General features: G+C 38.0%; 2 protein-coding genes across 6 annotated transcripts; one reads left to right on the forward strand and one right to left on the reverse strand.

Annotated features, from left to right (window-relative positions):
• Nucleotides 1-357: 357 nt before the first annotated feature.
• On the reverse strand, nucleotides 358-12,510 carry znf143b (zinc finger protein 143b). Of its 5 annotated transcripts, none has more exons than XM_056388014.1 (15): nucleotides 12,028-12,510; nucleotides 9,292-9,404; nucleotides 8,511-8,699; nucleotides 8,162-8,242; nucleotides 7,177-7,370; nucleotides 6,492-6,560; nucleotides 6,280-6,396; nucleotides 6,057-6,132; nucleotides 5,054-5,179; nucleotides 4,096-4,275; nucleotides 3,700-3,927; nucleotides 3,107-3,255; nucleotides 2,242-2,394; nucleotides 1,797-1,925; nucleotides 358-717 (listed from the first exon to the last, which is right to left on the reverse strand). In XM_056388014.1, exons 2-15 carry the CDS (start codon nucleotides 9,395-9,397, stop codon nucleotides 634-636), a joined length of 1,881 nt encoding a protein of 626 aa, XP_056243989.1. In that variant the 5' UTR covers nucleotides 9,398-9,404; nucleotides 12,028-12,510; the 3' UTR covers nucleotides 358-633. The 5 variants fall into 5 exon arrangements, with proteins under 5 accessions (XP_056243989.1, XP_056243991.1, XP_056243987.1 ...); XM_056388016.1 differs by having other exon boundaries at nucleotides 1,757-1,925; nucleotides 9,292-9,407; XM_056388012.1 differs by having other exon boundaries at nucleotides 9,292-9,407; nucleotides 12,028-12,509.
• A 1,737-nt stretch (nucleotides 12,511-14,247) lies between these two features.
• On the forward strand, nucleotides 14,248-18,286 carry LOC130176386 (nuclear receptor-interacting protein 3-like). The gene is made up of 7 exons (XM_056387446.1): nucleotides 14,248-14,536; nucleotides 15,230-15,400; nucleotides 15,658-15,740; nucleotides 15,845-15,984; nucleotides 16,086-16,138; nucleotides 16,380-16,468; nucleotides 17,624-18,286. The coding sequence occupies exons 1-7, from the start codon at nucleotides 14,369-14,371 to the stop codon at nucleotides 17,652-17,654; spliced, it is 735 nt and encodes a 244-aa protein (XP_056243421.1). The 5' UTR covers nucleotides 14,248-14,368; the 3' UTR covers nucleotides 17,655-18,286.
• Nucleotides 18,287-18,484: the final 198 nt, after the last annotated feature.

An 18,484-nucleotide genomic window follows, 5' to 3' on the forward strand; every position in this document is an offset into this window, starting at 1 on the left:
TATTTAAGTCTAGGGGGAACTTTAAAAACACACGTTCCAATTCATGGTGGAAAATTGACAAGGTTCTGTTTTCACAATGCTCATCTACTCCACAGATCTTGACAATTTCTGTATTTTGTTGATATTGTCATTAGTTGTTTGTATAATTATTCCTTTTTGTCTAAACTACTACAAATTTTGCTCACATACTAGTAATACTAGTATACCTGTTTTAAAATGTTATGTAACCCTTAACTGAATCTATAATATATATATTTCACATTTTTGTATGTGTTTTAATTTTTACCTTAACATCTGAGCAAAGGGGATGTTGAACAGTTTAATCAGAATCAGGTGTTCAAAATCAAGCATAGTCAATTAATCACACAATCTTTTTTATTAGAAATAGCATTAGCTGTACACTGCACTGTGCACTGTGCACCATAAACATTAGAAAGCATTTTTCCCTTCTCCCATCTTTTTGGCTGAGGGACAAAATAGCATAGCGTAACTCCAGTTATCAAAATCCTATGTACACATAAAAGTTCTAAGTTCTTTTGTGGAAAAAAACCATGGAGGAAGACTCGATTTCTCTCGTTGATGTAGTCCAATTGAGATGGTTTTGATCCTAAATCATAGTCCATAATGAATCCATCAATCATCCAGGCCCGGCGACTCTCCTTGTTGTATTCTTGATGCTATTCTTATGGCTTCCTCCAGCGAAGGCTGATCACTGAGCTACAGAGAAAAGGAAAACCGTGTGCATGATACAAACATTGAATGACATACTGCTAATCACTGGTAATTTATCAGTACTACTGATTTAATCCATTTACTCTGCCACCCCTTTGAAGGACAATACCTCCTCTGACCGTGACTGAATGTGTTAAAGACTACTGAATTTCATTGATGACTGTCACACGGTGATAAAGGGTAGAAAAAGAGTGTTTGCTTTGTAATTACCATGACAGAGGGGGCAGGAGGGGGTAAATGAAAACAATGCTTTTCAGGATATATTAAGGTCAGTCATCAGACCTGCAACCTTTGATGTGATCATAGTGCCTCAGGGTTTTTAGGCCTAAATAGTTAATATATTGTGTAAATTCAACATAACAATATAATATGCAGTTAAAGCAAATTTTTGAATAGATAAAACCTTGTCCTTCATGTAGTAAATCTGTTTGATGTAGGGACAACGAGTGTTTGTCATGACATAATCACCTGGTCACCCCACCAATGGAAAACGTTGACTCTAATGTACGGAAAATTCCACTAATTTCCTTCTGCTTTTGGTGAGAACCTTTTGTTCAGGTGTCAAGGCAAAATGAAATAAAACCACAACTGTAAATCACTATAAATAGAACATTGGTTCCTCCTTTCTCAGAAAGAGTGGATTACATATAAATTCACACATCCTGTGGTTGTTAAGTTTCAGTTTAGTTTGATCCCTAATCAAATGCACCAGCAGCAAGGCCGAGACACACCTACTGAGCTTAACCCCACCTACCCATGATTTTAGTTAAGCGTTAAAGCAAATAGTAACGGGGTGTGATCTGTGGAGTGATTATGTGGGGGACTACCTCAAGTACCCTTTAGTCCTGACTGAAACTCCTGTCAGTATCACATTAAACTCCTGTCAGTATCATATAAACAACAGACCACTGAGTTCAGTTTTCATCAAAAACAAAAGACACAAATGCAGCATACTCTGTAGAATCAATACTCCCAGTACCCAGTCTTCTTCGTCATTAATTGAACTAAACAAAGTGGAACTCACCCCACCAGTCTATTCACTCCTATGGTGTCGTTCTACCAACCTGCACAGCAATGTGAGTGCCGTTGGAGGTGGCCAGTAACGTGACAGGATGAATGTCATCCTGTCCTTGGCTGTAGCCTGCCTCCTCCACAGTTTGGAACGAGGTCATGTCAGGTGTCATGATGGCCACCTAAGGGAGACAGAGACATTATACTCAAATCAACCAACTGCTTTGGTGTTTGGGTTACAAATCAATTATGTACTACAATTTTTGCCGAAATGGAGGTCTAACAGAGTGTAGCATTGACAATTACATGTCCAACAATAAGCCTAGAAATTGAGAGGCACCTGAAAAACACTGTTGCGGTGTGGCTGTTTGTCTGGTCTTATGAGGTACATTGGTTTAAGTCAACAGTTAGATGTCATCAAAAACCCTCTAAACTGAGAAAAACAGACATAATTCCTACATTTTGTACAGTCTCCACAGAAGTCAAGCAGTTGTTTACCTGTTCATCTGAGCCGTCTGTTGTTACCATGGTAACCGAGTGAGCACCTTGCGTTGTCAGTTCGTGGGCTGGGATGGTTATGGTTGTGCCTTCTTGGGTTACCATGGTGATTGTGCCACCCATGGCTTGTAAGTCTGCTTCAGAGATACTGACCTGTTGTTAGACACAATATAATACAGATATAGGCACCTTTTTGGAACAACATGGTCACATTTTTGTTTCGAGATTTTGTCTTCAGTTATATTTAGTATTAGTTTTAGTGCCTTATTCCTTTTTTTGTTTTAACCCAAAAATTCATAATAGACATGAGTCACAAGACACCACTATTAGGAAACATGGGACCATTATAGAACAATTACAGATGCAGCCTAGAGTAGGGCCGCTGGGGCTTGTGATGAAACATGGGGAGAACAATATTATCTCAGCCAGCACTTTGGTAATTTACTGCTGGCTCTGATGTCTGCAGTGTTGAAATGTAATATTTGTTGTTGAAGGTTAAGTTAGATTCCCTTTTTATTGGAAAGTACATGCAATCAACACATTTCAATTAAATAAATAAATAATATATTGTACATATATATATATATATATATATATATATACATACACATGTATATGAATGAAAATGAAAGGAGGTTGTGTAATCTCTATCAAATTGTATTTTATTTTTTAATATGTATATTACAGATTGGTTAATGGGTGTATCCTCGGACTGCATGTCACCCCATCGGGAGTTGGGACTCCTAAATTGAGCTTGCAAAGTACGTGAGTGTGAACTTGGCGTACACTGTACTGAGAGAGGCCTTCAATTCTTTGAACAGTAGGAAATGTATTTATCATTTGTGATGTCACTGCAATCCATTACCTGCTGTTGTGTTCCATCCTCCTGCGTTACCAAGGCAACATGCTGCTGACCAACCATGTCTGAGCTCTCCACTGGAACCTGCTCTGAGCCGGAGTCATCTGCCTCAACCACCGCCGTTGTGTAGTTCACGTTCGGGTCGTCAATGGCATCTGAATTAAGATTGAAAGATTTTGTGTCAGCGTTTGAAATAATGTTATTCCATGTCATTCATGTGTAATTTCATTTTTCATTTATTTTCAATCTGTGTATATTTCCTGTTTTTTCATGCCCCACACACACACACACACACACACACACACACACACACAAATATAATCAGTTTACTGTCGTATGTGACAGAAAAGCATCAAACTCTCACACTGAAGAAGCTGCAACCACAGAATATTTGGCATTTTTGCTTGAAAAATTACTGAAATGATTAATTAATTAATTATTAAAATTGTTGCCAATGTAATATCTATCAATCAGCTAATCAATTAATTGACTAATTGTTGCAGTTTCATATTCAAGTTCGACTAAATCCAAAACATCTCACACGCTTTATAAAAAACTGCATATTGAGGAATTCTCTATATCATTATATTCACACTGACCTGTTGGTGGTTCAAAGTACGCCTCCTGCTCCTCCTCGATGGGCTCTGTGTCGTTGTGGGCTGTGCGTTTGTGCATGGCGAGCGTGGAGATCTGTTTGTAGGTTTTCCCACAATGGTTGCAGTTGTAAGGTTTGCAGGGTGTATGAACAACGTGGTGTTTGTAAAGGCTGGAGTATTCTGTGAAGCGCTTTTCACACCCAGGCACTGTGCACACATAAGGTTTCTCTCCTGAAGAAGCAGGACAAATAATCAGATAATGAGTTTTGCATGTTTATTATTACTGTAAGAAGTTGTATGTTTCATTAAAGGCTCAGTACAGATGCTGAGCTGGAGAGCTGCCTGCTGACTCATTGTGACAACAGACAAAATAACAGACTGAGGTGTGAAAGAACTCACCGGTGTGAATCCTCATATGGTTCTTGTAGTTGGTGGCACTAGCAAAGGACCGTCCACAGGTGGGCTCAGAGCAGTAGTATGGCCGCTCACCAGTGTGTGTTCGGATGTGAACTTTACGGATATTGGAGGTGGTGAACGACCTGCCGCAGCCTTCGACTGGGCATTTAAAAGGCTTCTCTCCTGCAACAGAAGAAATAAGATGCTAATATTCCAGTTTAAAATCTCCATAGTTTTCCAAAATATATTGTGTGGGTCTGTTGATATTTTGTAGTATTTAGAGGGAAATTTAGGTTTAAAATCAATTCTCGATTCAATAATGCTGTGACCAGCTTTATGTTAAAAAAATAGTGAATACATTTTGACTTGATTGTTAGAGATTTTTAATTTATAGAGAGAAATAATAATCTACAGTGGCTGACATTACACATGCTGGTACATTCTGTGAAACACTGTGTGTCTCTCTTTAAGACCATAATAATAATACTCTATAAATGACAAACAAGGAAAAATGGTGTAATTCAAAAATAAAAAGCAACATCTGGGTGTCGTGCTTCTCATGATGACCATGTGCCTGAAAACTCCTCCAGCATTTATGCAGCTCTCAGAGAGAATTCAGCTCCACACATCTATTCAACAAAACCTTTGCTCAGCCAATCCTGGCACTGTACCACAATCTGTACCACAATCTGTGTTGTTTCAAAAATCATGTGGTGTATGACTCTGGCCTGAAAATAACGGAATTTCAGCTGCGAACACTCAGTCACTTCTGTATTAAAAAACAGCCCTGAGGCTAAGAAGTAGTTCTAATTATCTTTTCAGCTGTCAGCAGTAGGAAAATGCAGTTGAACCCTGAGCCAGACGTATGACACCTACATGAGACTCTTACACACCTTCGGTCTTCCTGTGTATTACAACAACATTATGACTGGTCAGTGAGTGTCTGGGTGTGGCAGAGTACCTGTATGAGTCCTTGTGTGCTTCTGAAGGTCTCCAGAGGTTTTAAAGGACTTGCAGCAGTTTAGCTCCTGACATCTATATGGCTTCTCCCCCGTGTGTGTCCGTGAGTGACTCTTCAGGCCGTACCCTTAAATATCCATAGAAAACAGAAAGTGAGTCACTAATATTCACGTCTTCCTGGTTAACACACCTTTACTTCAGTTGTCATTTGTTGTGTAATAACAGCACCTGAGTGCCAAGTGACTTTGATTTTGACGCGTTCATTAGTCAAGAATGTCACTATACAGGAATAGCATTTTCAGCAAGGTAAATTGAAAGTTTCAGCATATAATCTACGTATCCCAAGGTTTCATTTCAGATGTGGAGGCAATTTGTATCTGACTTCTAGTGACCTTGAGAGGTCATTGACCTCAGCATTGCATTTCCCCAGTTTTTTCCCCATTTCTCCATTATAATCATGTATATCTTTGTTGTAATTGCATATAGATGGGTATTTGCTGTTATCGCCATGTAACATAATTTTGCTTAGAGCACCAATTTTGCAGGGGGACTGCAGACCCCACCATTTCCAGGTGTTATGGTAGCTATAGCTTGTTAAAAACACTGACAACATCTGCTGTGTGTTCAATGGAATCACATGACTAGCTAGTAAATTAGTGAACATTCTAATCAGAAGCTAGCATGCTAGTTTGGTGCAGACCACACTTCGTACTTCAGGGGGCTCTGCCCTGTCCCAGAGGTTACATCTGAAATGCCTCCACACCTGAAAATAAACTTCATGGTTTATAGAAGCAGTGGAGAAAGTGCTTTAGTCACAAAATGCACAATACCTTCCATATACAAGCTTATCTACTGCACTATCTTTCTATTGTTAACTATGCAGTCTGGAAATCAGAAAAAAATATAACTTGTACCAATGTGTAAATTCTGTTTAAAAAATATATCAAATTGCTTCAACGTTAAATAAACCATCCAGTGTGAAAAAATATGCTCTCCGCAGTCACCTGTTGCAAACTTCTTGCCACAGCCAGGATAGTCGCAGACGTATGGTTTGTCTCCAGTGTGGGAGCGCTCATGTACCTGTAAGAACCACAAATAAACTGTAGCAGTGACACTGTATATGCTGTAAGGGAAATATTGTCTTTACAGTCACATACTTAAGTAGGACCTAGCAAGGCAACACAGCAAAAATATTCGTACACACACAACCACAACACCCACACTTACCTTGAGATGGTGGGCAGTGGTGTAGAGCTTTCCACAGCCCTCATATTCACAGCGGAAAGACTTTTCTCCTACATTTGAGACCCTGCCTGGCCTATTGTCTTGATCCTGTAACACAATCTGAATGAAGAATGAATTACATGTCAACGTGTAAATCTGAACAAAGAATAAAAAGTCATGAAAAAAAAAAAAAAAATGGAAAAAAGAGACTTTACCCTCATGTGAACGCCATTGTCCGCTTCCACTCTGCTGAACGACCCTAAGGGGTTTTCTATGTTCTCCACCTGACAGGCAGGAGAGAGGAGAGTTATGAACATTCACAACCAAGGGAGATTTAAGGATTAAGACACAGGTATGTTATCTGTATCTCCAAAAATGCTTTACAAGATAAACCATGAGGAATGCATCACAATCGAATCCAAACAACAGCTATCAACACAGTTTATATTATCAAATTCTTAACAACATATTATTTATACAGACTGCATAAAAAAGGACAAAGAATAAACATAAACCTACTGTGGGATACAAAATCTGTTAATATATCACCACAACATTACATGACAAAATTTAATTTATCTAAAACAATGTCAGTGCAGAATTTTTCCATGGCAAGTGAAATAAATAAAATAAAATAGTATAAGCATATACAAAAAACAAAGTATGAAATACAATGTCACTGACATAGCAAAAATATATCATCAATGAAAAGTATAAAAAGGTTCCAGTATTATTTGCAGTGCAGTACAGCAACAATAGATTATTCCAAAACAAGGTGCAAACTATTCTGAACTGACCACAAATGAATCAAGACAAAAATCTGTTGAGTTTTTGATTTTGTGTCACATGACAATTTTGCCAAACTGGTGCCACACCAGTACAATTATGTAGTATGTTTACCTTGGTGTACTGTTCCAACACACTGATGGTCTCCGGGTCAATGGCTGTGGCCTCGGCCTGCAGGTCTGCGATGGTGCCGTCAGCCTGGATGGCCAGGATGGTGTTGGACTGAGGCATGTGCACTGTGTGCTGGATGTAAGCTGTGCTGCCGTCCTCCAGCTGCACCTCCTGCAGGCCGCTCTGGTCATATGCATCTGCACAGAGACGAGGAGAATGATGTAGAGAGAGAAATCAAATGATGAAACTGGCTTTGGGTCTGGTATAAAACCTGAGATGGTTGTTTTTTTGGATGGATGATTTCATACAGTACATGTCTGCAGACAAAGTAACTGCTTCTTTATACAAAGTCACTAAGCAGAAAGACGGGACTTAATTGAAAAAAAAAAAAAAGACTTGAGTTATCACTGTTAAAAGTTAGCTATTGTTAATGCGCTGTAAATTTCTATCCTTTCTTTAAATTCGCTTGACCATTTTTAGTCGTACCCATGAATAAAACGTAGATAATAAAACGCTGGACACTTGTGTCACTGATCTAAAACACAACAGTTTATTATATTTTGATGTCACTCCCTCATATAAGTCTTTTTAGAGTAGCCAATATGCACCAGTTAGGCTTATAAGAGCAGGAAATTCACCATCAAAGTACAAAAAAGACTAATTTTAACACTCAAAGAAACAGATCTGACCTGAATGCAGCCACAAGACACATGTTGTATGAGACATGTTGAGAAACACACTCTAATGTTCACAAACTAGCCCTGTAGCTAGCTTTTGATTATAAGCAACAAGTTACTTGTACACTACGTCTCTAGAAGTTGTAAAGGGGTGTTATGGAAAATAAGGATGGAATTAAATTAGATTACTGACACAGATACAGAAACAGACACAGAAATGTTATAACACACATGAAGAAACAGATGAGAGGAACCTAAAATTATCTGAGGGAAAAAAATCAAGTTATTGTTAGATATTTAACAGGTTGTACCTTTGGGTGTGTGAATGTAGGCTGTTGTTCCATCTTCTAGCTGAACTGCCTGTCCATCTTCAAGCTGTAAACTGTCCCCTCCTATAATGGAAAAAAAGTAAGTTAGGCACAACCACCTTGCAAACAGAAACTGGTTAATCCCTGCTGTGGCTGAATTTCTGGATATTTGTGTATATGCCTGTTTTCCTATAAAATGGCCTTGTCATCCAGATGAAATACAAATAAATTATTGTCTTCCATCAGGCCACAAACCCCTTGCAAGGCTTGTGGGTGGTGTGTCAGTACACAACAAAGTACAACGACAACACTACTCTCTCTGTCTGGAGATACTGCAGAGACTTGCGTTTACCTGCTTTAGGCATCGACACATGCTGAACGTAGGCAGCAGAGCCATCCTCCAGCTGGATCACCTGCCCGTCCATGATCTGTCCGTCTGAAAAGGAAGCTTTGGAGTCGTGCTGGATGTACGCAGTGGATCCATCCGCAAGAGTAACAGCCTGCAGACTCACTGTGTCCATGCTTTCCATCTGATCACCATCTGGTGAATTATTTGACAAAGACAATACTTTAACTGTCAGCTTAAGAAGTAAGAGATCATTGTTATGGCATGGTATTTTCCAGAGGGGTCAAGAGAGGACAAAGATCTGATACTGGTAAATCCAACTTCCTCTGAATGGAGGACTCACTCACTCTTTGGATTTTACTCTTTAAAATGGGAAAGTAAAGCACATTTTAAGGTGTTTTAATAAGATGAAGAATGAATGTTTTTTTTCTATTTTATTGCATCCCCAAATAAGATTAATTTTTACATCAATTACCGTATTCCTACATGCCTTGTTTTGAGCAGATGATCGTAATGTATATAGTATTCAAGTTTTATAACTTATCTGTAGTAAGTATCTCGATTTGTAGTGTGACACTTAAATCTACCTTTATAGGATTAATAAAGTCTGTCCTATTTCTTCAGAATTGGTACAGCTACAACATTATGACATATGTTTAAATTATTTAAGAAACTTATTAAAGAAATTATGAAATAAGATTACAAAATAATATGGCCTGTTGTCCATCCCAGGCAGTGTTGTAGTCTAATGTTGAAACTACATGGTGGTATAAGTGTGGGGGCTCACCTGCCACGGTCACAGCCTCTGTCAGACAGAGAGTGACCGGCTGCCCGTCTGCATCATGAAACTCTGCCATTCCCTGCGAGTCCCGGTTTATCTGGGCCAAGAGCATGCTTTAGCTGCTGAAGTGACACAAGAAGGAGACACATTTGAGACATGAAGTGGTGTCCACATGCCAGTAAACACACACAGAAACACATTGAGGATAGAGATGCTGTACAATATGTGAGAGCTAGTGGTCCACTGACTATAGTATCGCACTTGTTACATATTGTATGTACAGGAAACATACAAATTACTTCCATGACAAGTAGGGCTCGAAAATAAGATGGTGGGTTCCCATTAACCCCTGTTCCTCCCACGTGTGCAATATGTACAATCTGTTTATGTTGAAATACTGTATGTGTACCTAGATATGTTGTGTAGTAATCTGATCAAAACATCATACCATCTTCACATCAGGGCCTCAGGTTCAGAAATTAAAGTTTTTAAAATTACTTTTTTGCTTATTTTCTCTTAAGGACATCCAGTGTCATAATCTATGGCCTTCGTATATTTAGACTTTTTGTACTATAACAATATACGTCTTAGTTTTTGATTCATAGAAATTTGTAGCGGTCATGTCACCCTTGTTATGTGTGATGATTTTCTAAATACATTTTTAATTAAATATATAAATACATAAAACATGAGCAGGCCTGACTTAAAAACCACTACCATTATATATACAATTACTATGGATTAAGGTTAACAAATACACAGGAGTAAATATATATTATTTTACTAATCATTTATTAATTTACAGTTCAACAGGATCAACGGGCAGAGTGTAAAGACCATTTTAAAAAAGGGTTATTTTCTCTTTGCCTGTCTCTCAATCTTGACAACATCAGACCAGGTCCAAAAACCACTATATGTACGGCCATCAAATCTGGACCACATTATCCAGGAGAAGCTAAATAGAGTTTAAAACACATTTTCAGATTTCTGAAACCTTATTCTATTTGTGAAAACTAAAGCTGCAGTGATTAGTTGATTGACTGAAATTTAATCACTAACATTTTTTGAGTAAAAATGGCAAACTTTCTCTTTCTTCAGCTTCTAAGGTGTGAGATTTTTCTTTGTTATATATGAGAGTAAACTTGATATCTCTGGTTTTCAAACAAATTCAGACATCTGAAGATATGACATCAGACTCTGGGAAAATGGAACAGTCATTTTTCACTATTTTCTGTCACTGTGTAGACCAAACAATTAATTGAGACAGTAACCAGCAAATTAATCAATAATGAAAATAATCGTTATTGGAGCCCAACAACATACAATCAGTTGGAAGTTTATTAGGAACACCTAACTAAAACCAGTGCAGTCCAATACACCAATCCTGCAATAAATCCTTCTGGCATGAAGGTCTCAGTGTTCGATGTGTAGTCTGTAGTGCTGTTTAATTGCACTGTCATGTTGACAGGTGTTCCTATTATTTTGTCCAACCCATTCAAATCAATCATGGCAGGCCAAACAACAGACACACCTCTTTGTGCAGTGCAACACAGTTCAACAGCACCACACAGTACAGGCTCCAAAATGATCACACAGTTGACTCAACACCTGTTCAAAACAAACTGCACATTATAACCTTTATGAAGGGAGTGCTTACTGCACGACTGTTCTATTAGACTGCATTAGTTTTAGCTAGGTGTGCCTAATAAACTGACAAGTGGGTGAATAAGCACAAAGGTCAGGCAATGAAGATCTTAAAACAGGTAACCACTTCAAGCCGGGGCCTCAAGTTCAGATAATTAAAAAATAAACAGCATTAATGCCCTTATTATATCAGTAAGTGTGCTTTCGCAGCACATTTTCCCACACACATTTTCTGTTAAATTACAAATATAGGTTTATTTAAAACAACTAAACAGAGTCTTGGAGCTCTGGGGAAGTTAACAGTTGTAATCCAGCCTTGTTTACATCTTCATTTGACAAATTAAGTTAGCTGCTTTTATTTACGTTATAATGACCAGCATTTGTGGGCTTTATCAGGTTGCTGTAAGCTAAATTTGACTTGTTTTTACCTGACTGGCCTCTAGTGTTACTGCCTACTGTCGCCGTTGTTCTGTTTTTGGCGCTTGTTGATTTGAATGTAGCATATGAGGCTAGCTAGCTATGATGTAGCACAACTATGACTTGCCACATTTGACACTATGAAATCAAACATTATATGGCAAGTGTTGTAAGTCGGTTGTGTTGTAAGGTTGACGCCGGCCAGTTACGGCAGTGACAGAATGTGTGTACGATCAGATGCGGTTATAACGCCCTGTCATAACGGAGTTAGCAGGTTAACCACCATGCTAACAGCGGTGATAACTACGCCAACCGGCGCTGTCACGACTTTTTAGCAGCTAACATCACACTATTTCTCAAAAATTACCAGGTTACCAAACGTACATCTGTTTGTATTTGAAGTCTGAGCTGACTGTGTACGGTAGCTGGAGGGGTAGCTAGCTGTCTCCGCGAAGCTTCAAGCCGTGAAACTAGCGACGCAGTTCGGAAACAAGACCGAGCAACCGCTGTGCTAAGTAATGATAACATAAGCATTTTGACCCGCTGAATGTCACTTTATTTTTGCTAAAACCGTATTTCCCAGGCGTCTTTCCCTCCCTGCCGCAGCCTGCCGCCCCCACCCTTCGCAGAGATGGCTGTGGGAATAATGCACACTGGGTAAAAACCAATTTATAAACTAACCTCCGAAAAATTTCCAACAATTCCTCCTGTTCGACCACCATGCACCAGTGCAGGAAACGCTCCGCGATGCCCGCACACCGGGAACATGTACACCAGTACAATCCTCTGATCCGTGGACCAACCTACTCACGCATTAGACGCTCTGATTGGCTACAGACTCGCTAATCCCATTTCTATTGGTCAAATACAATGTCCGTCGTTCAAGATCCGGCGCTTGTGTTGCTGTTATTCATGTCCCCGGGCCCCTGCCAGACGCCATTCCGCGTCGGTTTTCGTATTGTTTCAGGCTTTGGACTGAAAAAGAGAAGCGTCCTCGTTGAAAATAAACATTTAAACTTCAACACAAGGCGACAGCTTTTCAAAATTGTGTATTCCGAGCCGATGTCTGCAGCAAGATGTTGTTAGATTTGATTTTCTGCGACGTAAACAGCGATGTGTTGGGAGTTTTTTCGGCCTCCATGTTGAAAACAAGGTGATGTGGGAAAAACAGAGGGAATGTGGGCAATGAAGTGAAGAGAAGAAATGTCGGGCTGACAGTGACACCAAACATTACATGTGGAATATCTAAAATAACAGAAATAACATTTACATATGCGTGTTTGGGTGGGTCAATTTTATTTTATTTTTTATTTTTTAATTTATTTATTATGTAATCTACGTATGTGTATTTTAATATTTTTTATTTTAGTCATATTTTTATTTTTTTTAATTATATATATATATATATGTTTTATATATATTTTTTTTATATTACATTTTGTAAGTAGATTTTTATTTTTATTTAGTTTTTATTTTATGCATGTATCTATTTTTTTTATTGTATTATTTTTTGATAAATTGTTTTGTTTATTTATAATATTTTATGATTATTATCATGGTGATTATGATTATGATTGTTTTATTTTATTTTATTTTTACCTAATGGCTTATAATTCACATAGGTTTATGTTTATTTATCTCAGCTCAGCTTTTTTTGCCATATTCACTATATGAAAACATAACATACATTATATTGCATTATATGGACAAGTGTTTCTATTAGGGCTTCACAAAACAGTAGAAACGTCTGTTAGTGTAGAGCTATACAGCTCAACAGCAACACAAACTAGAGCCTACAAAATGACCATATGTTACATACTATATTATACATGTACACACACACACACACACACACACACAATTTTCTGTTGCGTAATGTGGGTTAGTAACATAGATGGAGAGCTAGTGAGAGATAATAAGATACAGATATAGATAAGAAATAAAAAACAAGGTTTACATTATTAAAGTAGCCTAAATGAGGCCATACTTTATTGTATGGACTTAATGCATACATAATCTAGTTTTAAGACCATTATTTAATTTTTGTGTCACCAGGACATACACTCAATGTACACTTTATTCAGCTGTGCGTTGTAATCCAATACAACTGATCACATTTCAAAAACAGAAGAACCTCCACAATTTCTCACTTTTAAAACATTTCTGTTTTTTTCTACTGAAGTCACGATTTAGTAAAGTGACGTTTGTGTTTCAGTGCTTTCAGGCAGGTTAAAGCTGCATCAAGCAAAACCAAACACACAAACACAGACAGGCTGATATCGGAAGTTCTTTTCAAACTAAAAGCTCTCATTCATATTAAAAGCATTATAACGACTTCTTGTGGCCCCCAACTAAAGACTGTATCCCGTATTTATGTATTATACATTTCTACAGTTATACCCTCCTATATTAAGTTTAAAATCAACTTCACAAAATTTTTATTCAGTTTAACATTTTAGCATTACATTAATTCATTAGCATTTAATCGTTATTGTTCTGCTGTTTGTAGTGCTTTGGTTCTTCACTTTTGCTTTTCTGTTCCTACAGTTTCTAATTTGTTTTTTGTTCCTCCATTATAAAACAGTGTGATCTGCAATTATATGACATTTTCTGTGCAACTTGATCTTGTATTGTCTAAAAAAGCTCTGTAGCATGTAGGCTAGGTTAGTCAAGATGCCCTGTGTGGACGAGAGGAATTATGCCAATCTGTTGGTTAGTTTGTTCGGTAGGTTTAATTTCATGGATTCACTTCACCAGCTTTATTGCACATGAACCTTTTAATAACTTTTAATTTACAGCAGCGTTATACAGAAGAACGATATCAAACCTGAGTTTTTGTGTACGAATTTTATTTTGAAATCTAACCAGAAGTCTTATTTGTTACCTGTCTGACTTGACCACACGCGTATTATGGGGGTGTCTCCTCTCCACTGGACTTAACATCATCGGGGGGTGTGGTGGGGGGATTCCTCATTGCACAGTTGTATGCAGACAGGTAGAGAGCAGGATAAACATAAACGTCATGTTCACAGGGATGCGGGAGGAGATCAGGGCGGACTCGGGGGTCCTGGATGCTGCGGCTCTGAGGCAGCAGAGGAGGCTGAAACAGGCGATCCAGTTCCTCCATAAAGACTCGGCTGATCTGCTGCCTCTGGATGGACTGAAAAAGCTCGGGACATCTAAACAAGGGGTGAGCCTCAGAAAGGGCCTCATATTATAGTGGCACAGTTACACTTATTTCAGGGCACGTGGCTAAACCACACGAACAGCAGTAGGCTATAAACTCTTGCATATATCGGCGATGTGCCATTGTGTCTCTCCTAATTCACAACTAGCTCTTATTTAATTTATTTCTGCTGTTATTCTATATAATGGTAGCATCTATAATGTAGCTACAAGGAGAAATAAAAGATCTAAAAAGGATGTTGTTTGAATGTTAACATGACAAATTTGATGATAATGATGATTACTGTTTCTTAACTGGAAAACATGTCCCCAACTTTTAAGGTTGTTTTTTGTTTTGTTGGTCATTTATGCTCATTTTTATAATCTAATTCTTTAAATGACATATTTTGCTGTTCAAGTTTTTCTTTTTTGTTTTGTTTTGTTTCATTACCAGTCCCAGCTTTTGTCTTTTGGGGTAAACATGAAAAAAGGGAGGGAAAAATGTGGTAAATATGAACTTATACCTGCCTAAATAAAAGAAATTTAATCAATGAAAAGTAGCCTAATGTTTGCATCTTCTGTAGGCAATGAAGAAGGTCTCTGAAGGTCAAGGTGGCAGCATTATTACAGATTATGAATAATTTTTTAGGTCCAACAGCTAATGAGAACTTGACCATATTTTCCACTCAAGTTTGTGTTGTTTTAATTTTTATTGTAGCAGCCACACCATATTCTACAGAAGCGCCTGCTGGAGGCTAAGCTGTCCCGGGGAAGGATGAACATGTGTGGAGTAACGCCAAACAACGGAGAGGTCCTTCTCAGTGGTCATTTAAATTCACATAAAGATGAGGAAGAGGAGGAGGAAAATTTCATTTACGTGCCCAGCAAGGTGAGTGGAAGTTAACCAGTTGGTCAAGGTACTTAAAAATATGTAGTTTACTTTAAAAATATACTCCATTATAGTAACATATTGCTGTATGTATCTACAAGTATCTCCAATCAGAATACAGTACTTTTATTTTGGTAAAACAAGTATTTCCAGTATTTATATTCAGTATAAGCCCTTTAATATTTTTTCCTTTTATTTCTGTCTGTCGTGTCCTTCATACATCCACTTCCACCTCGACCTTCCCTGTGTGATCACAGTGTTTAGGACAGGAAGTGAATGTGCTGATTGACACCGGCTGCAAACTGAACCTGATGTCCTCGCTGACTGTGGAGAGATTAGGGTGAGATGATTCAGAGCACACATACACTCATCTTATGTACCAATCTGACTGACATTAGGCCAGTTTCAGTATCCAGTGATGTAATGTTGTTGTTTCTCTCAAAGTTTAAAAGGACTGGTGGATGATAACAAAATGGAGACGGAGGGTTTTCCATTTCAGCGTAAGCTCTGCATTGATGGTCACATCAGGGAGCTCAGTCTGACCATCGGACAGCTCAGGATAATGTGTTCATTTGCCATAGTGGGTAAGAAAGAGGAATACGACTCATCCAAGTGTAAACATGACACCTTGAGACAGTTACTATTAATATTAATATTATTGCCCACCAATTTGATCTATTCACAGAAAGTAACAGGCCACTGATGTCGCTGGGAAACAAGACACTGAAGTCCCTCAGGGTAAATCATTTACTTCCCCTTCACTACTGTTGCCTCAAACTCAGTAAATCATCCAATACACGAGCAAGTAAATATCATCATCAACATATAAGGAAGATATAATAATAACTAAAATCTTACATTCTCACCACCAGTGAAGCAAAATAAGTAAAACTTTGGTCTGTGGATGCTTCCAGAGAAAAGGCCGTATTGTTACTTACATGTAAATATGTGATGTGTGTATGTGTTGTGTTTCTTGCAGTGTGTAATTGACGCTGAGAAGCAGCTGTTTGTGTTTGGGACAAGCGTGAGGGAGCAAGTTCAGTTTGTTAAGAAGCCATTCAGCGAAAGGTAAGATGAAGATGTACACTGTGAATTATATTTCACACACACTGTCGGCTCCACACAAACACACTTCATTTGAAATAGTTATAATCAAAATACAACATTGTTAGTTGCTAACAAGTAGAACAAACTGTGTATTGTTGCACAAAATACTATTTTCCAGTTGCATATTTCATGCTGTTGCAATACAAAATGTTTATTTACACCAAATGCATCCCAGTTCCTTGGGGGGTGTTCAAAGGCATCACGGGAAATGTAGGAAATCACAAACCGGAGCAGAAGTAGAATTTGTACAGTATAACACAGTATAATAAAGTATAATAATGAAACGAAGACAGAGCCCATTTTGGCTGCATAGTGAGTACTTTTACTTTTATACTTGAAGTAAATTTTCATGATAATACTACTGTACTTTTACTTAAGTAAAGTTTTGAATGCATGTTACCGTTTTTACTTAAAGGTCTCATATTTTACACTTTCCCTGTGTTTTATTTGAAGGGTTGATCCATAAGAAGATGTATATGTGGTTTTAAGAACCAAAAACCATCTCAGTGTAGTTTTACATCTCCTCTCTCAGGCTTCTCTCTGGAGCTCTAGTAACAACAGGTCGATGAGCCAATCAGAAGAGAGGAGGCTCTGAGCCTCCCTTGTTGTGACATCACAAAGTTACAGAAGTCCTGACGGCTGGTTTTAAGGCTCAGTTTCTGAATACAGGCTGTGTGCATTTCTCTGTGGACTGAGGGTTTGATACTTTCACAGTATTAATATAGAACCTAGACCTGCTTTATAATCAAAGACAACATGTACATCTACCTTTATACTATATGGAACCTTTAAAATTTGAAGAAAGGCTCCTGTTGTATTTAATTAATTTCACTTTTCACTTCACTCAAAAAAAAAGTAATAGTAGTAATAGTAACAGTAATATCCCGTCTGAATCGAATGTATTGCTTAATCTACTGTTATATAATATGGGACCTAAATAAAAATAATTCCTCCACAGCTTATAACTGATCTCATAGTCTGTAATATTTGGATGTGTTTACAAGATGTCTCACCAGTTAATTCTGTTTATCAACACTAAGACTGTTTTGGTGGAAACCGGACACCGTTCTACAAAATAATCAAACTGCTTCTTCTCTTCTTCTTTTTCTACAACAGCTCCTCAGACTTCACAGACCTGGTTTACTGATCTCCCCACCACCAACACACACACAGTGACCTAAAGCAATAGAAATACTGTTTTACTCTTACAAATAGATGCCTCATTGGGGAACTTCTGGTTATCTCATCTCATAAAGTCGCACTTTCTCTCTGCCTGTTTGTTTGCTGCGTTCATGGGTCCGGTAATCCACACTGACCTCGCTTATTTTTACATAAAGGAAATGGTTAGCGCAGAAAATGTTCCTCGTGTAGCAATAGCGATGAATAGCGACCTTGTAGCTCAGAGTATGGTCTTACATTAGCTGTCACTACAGTAGTCAGTGTCGTAGACTTAAAGATTCTGATAGAATTGTGATTTAAAACTCTTGTATCTTACAAATTACTCTTGTATCCAGTTTATATCTGAATCAGTCTTGGAGAACAAAAGTAGCTGGAGGTTGTTGCTGATGAGCTCAGCACAATCTACTGCATACAGACCAACTGTTTATCTACTGTATTTTATAATGTTGTAAATGTATTTTCTAGTCTGAGACATGTATTTGCATTGACGTCACTGCCTTTTAATGTTTTCAGAATGATAGTGACTCTTGTCATATGTTTTATCACGTGACTGAAGCAAAGTGCAGCACTAAATATCAAATAAAATCCAAATAATGTGAAGGTTTTTTTTCTGTGTTTTTTCATTATTTGCCACAAAGAAAATTTAGCGCTTTGGAAAATCTTACATAACTCGCCCATGTGCTAGTTTATCTGAGAGCCATTTATAAAACTGGGTCAGCTAAAGGTGGTCTGACATAATTGAAACTGTTAATAATAAGAGATAAAACAGAAGAGGGTTAGCAATGCACCAGCAGGGAT

This window comes from Seriola aureovittata, chromosome 10 (genome assembly GCF_021018895.1).
Source record: "Seriola aureovittata isolate HTS-2021-v1 ecotype China chromosome 10, ASM2101889v1, whole genome shotgun sequence".
NCBI lineage: Eukaryota > Metazoa > Chordata > Actinopteri > Carangiformes > Carangidae > Seriola > Seriola aureovittata.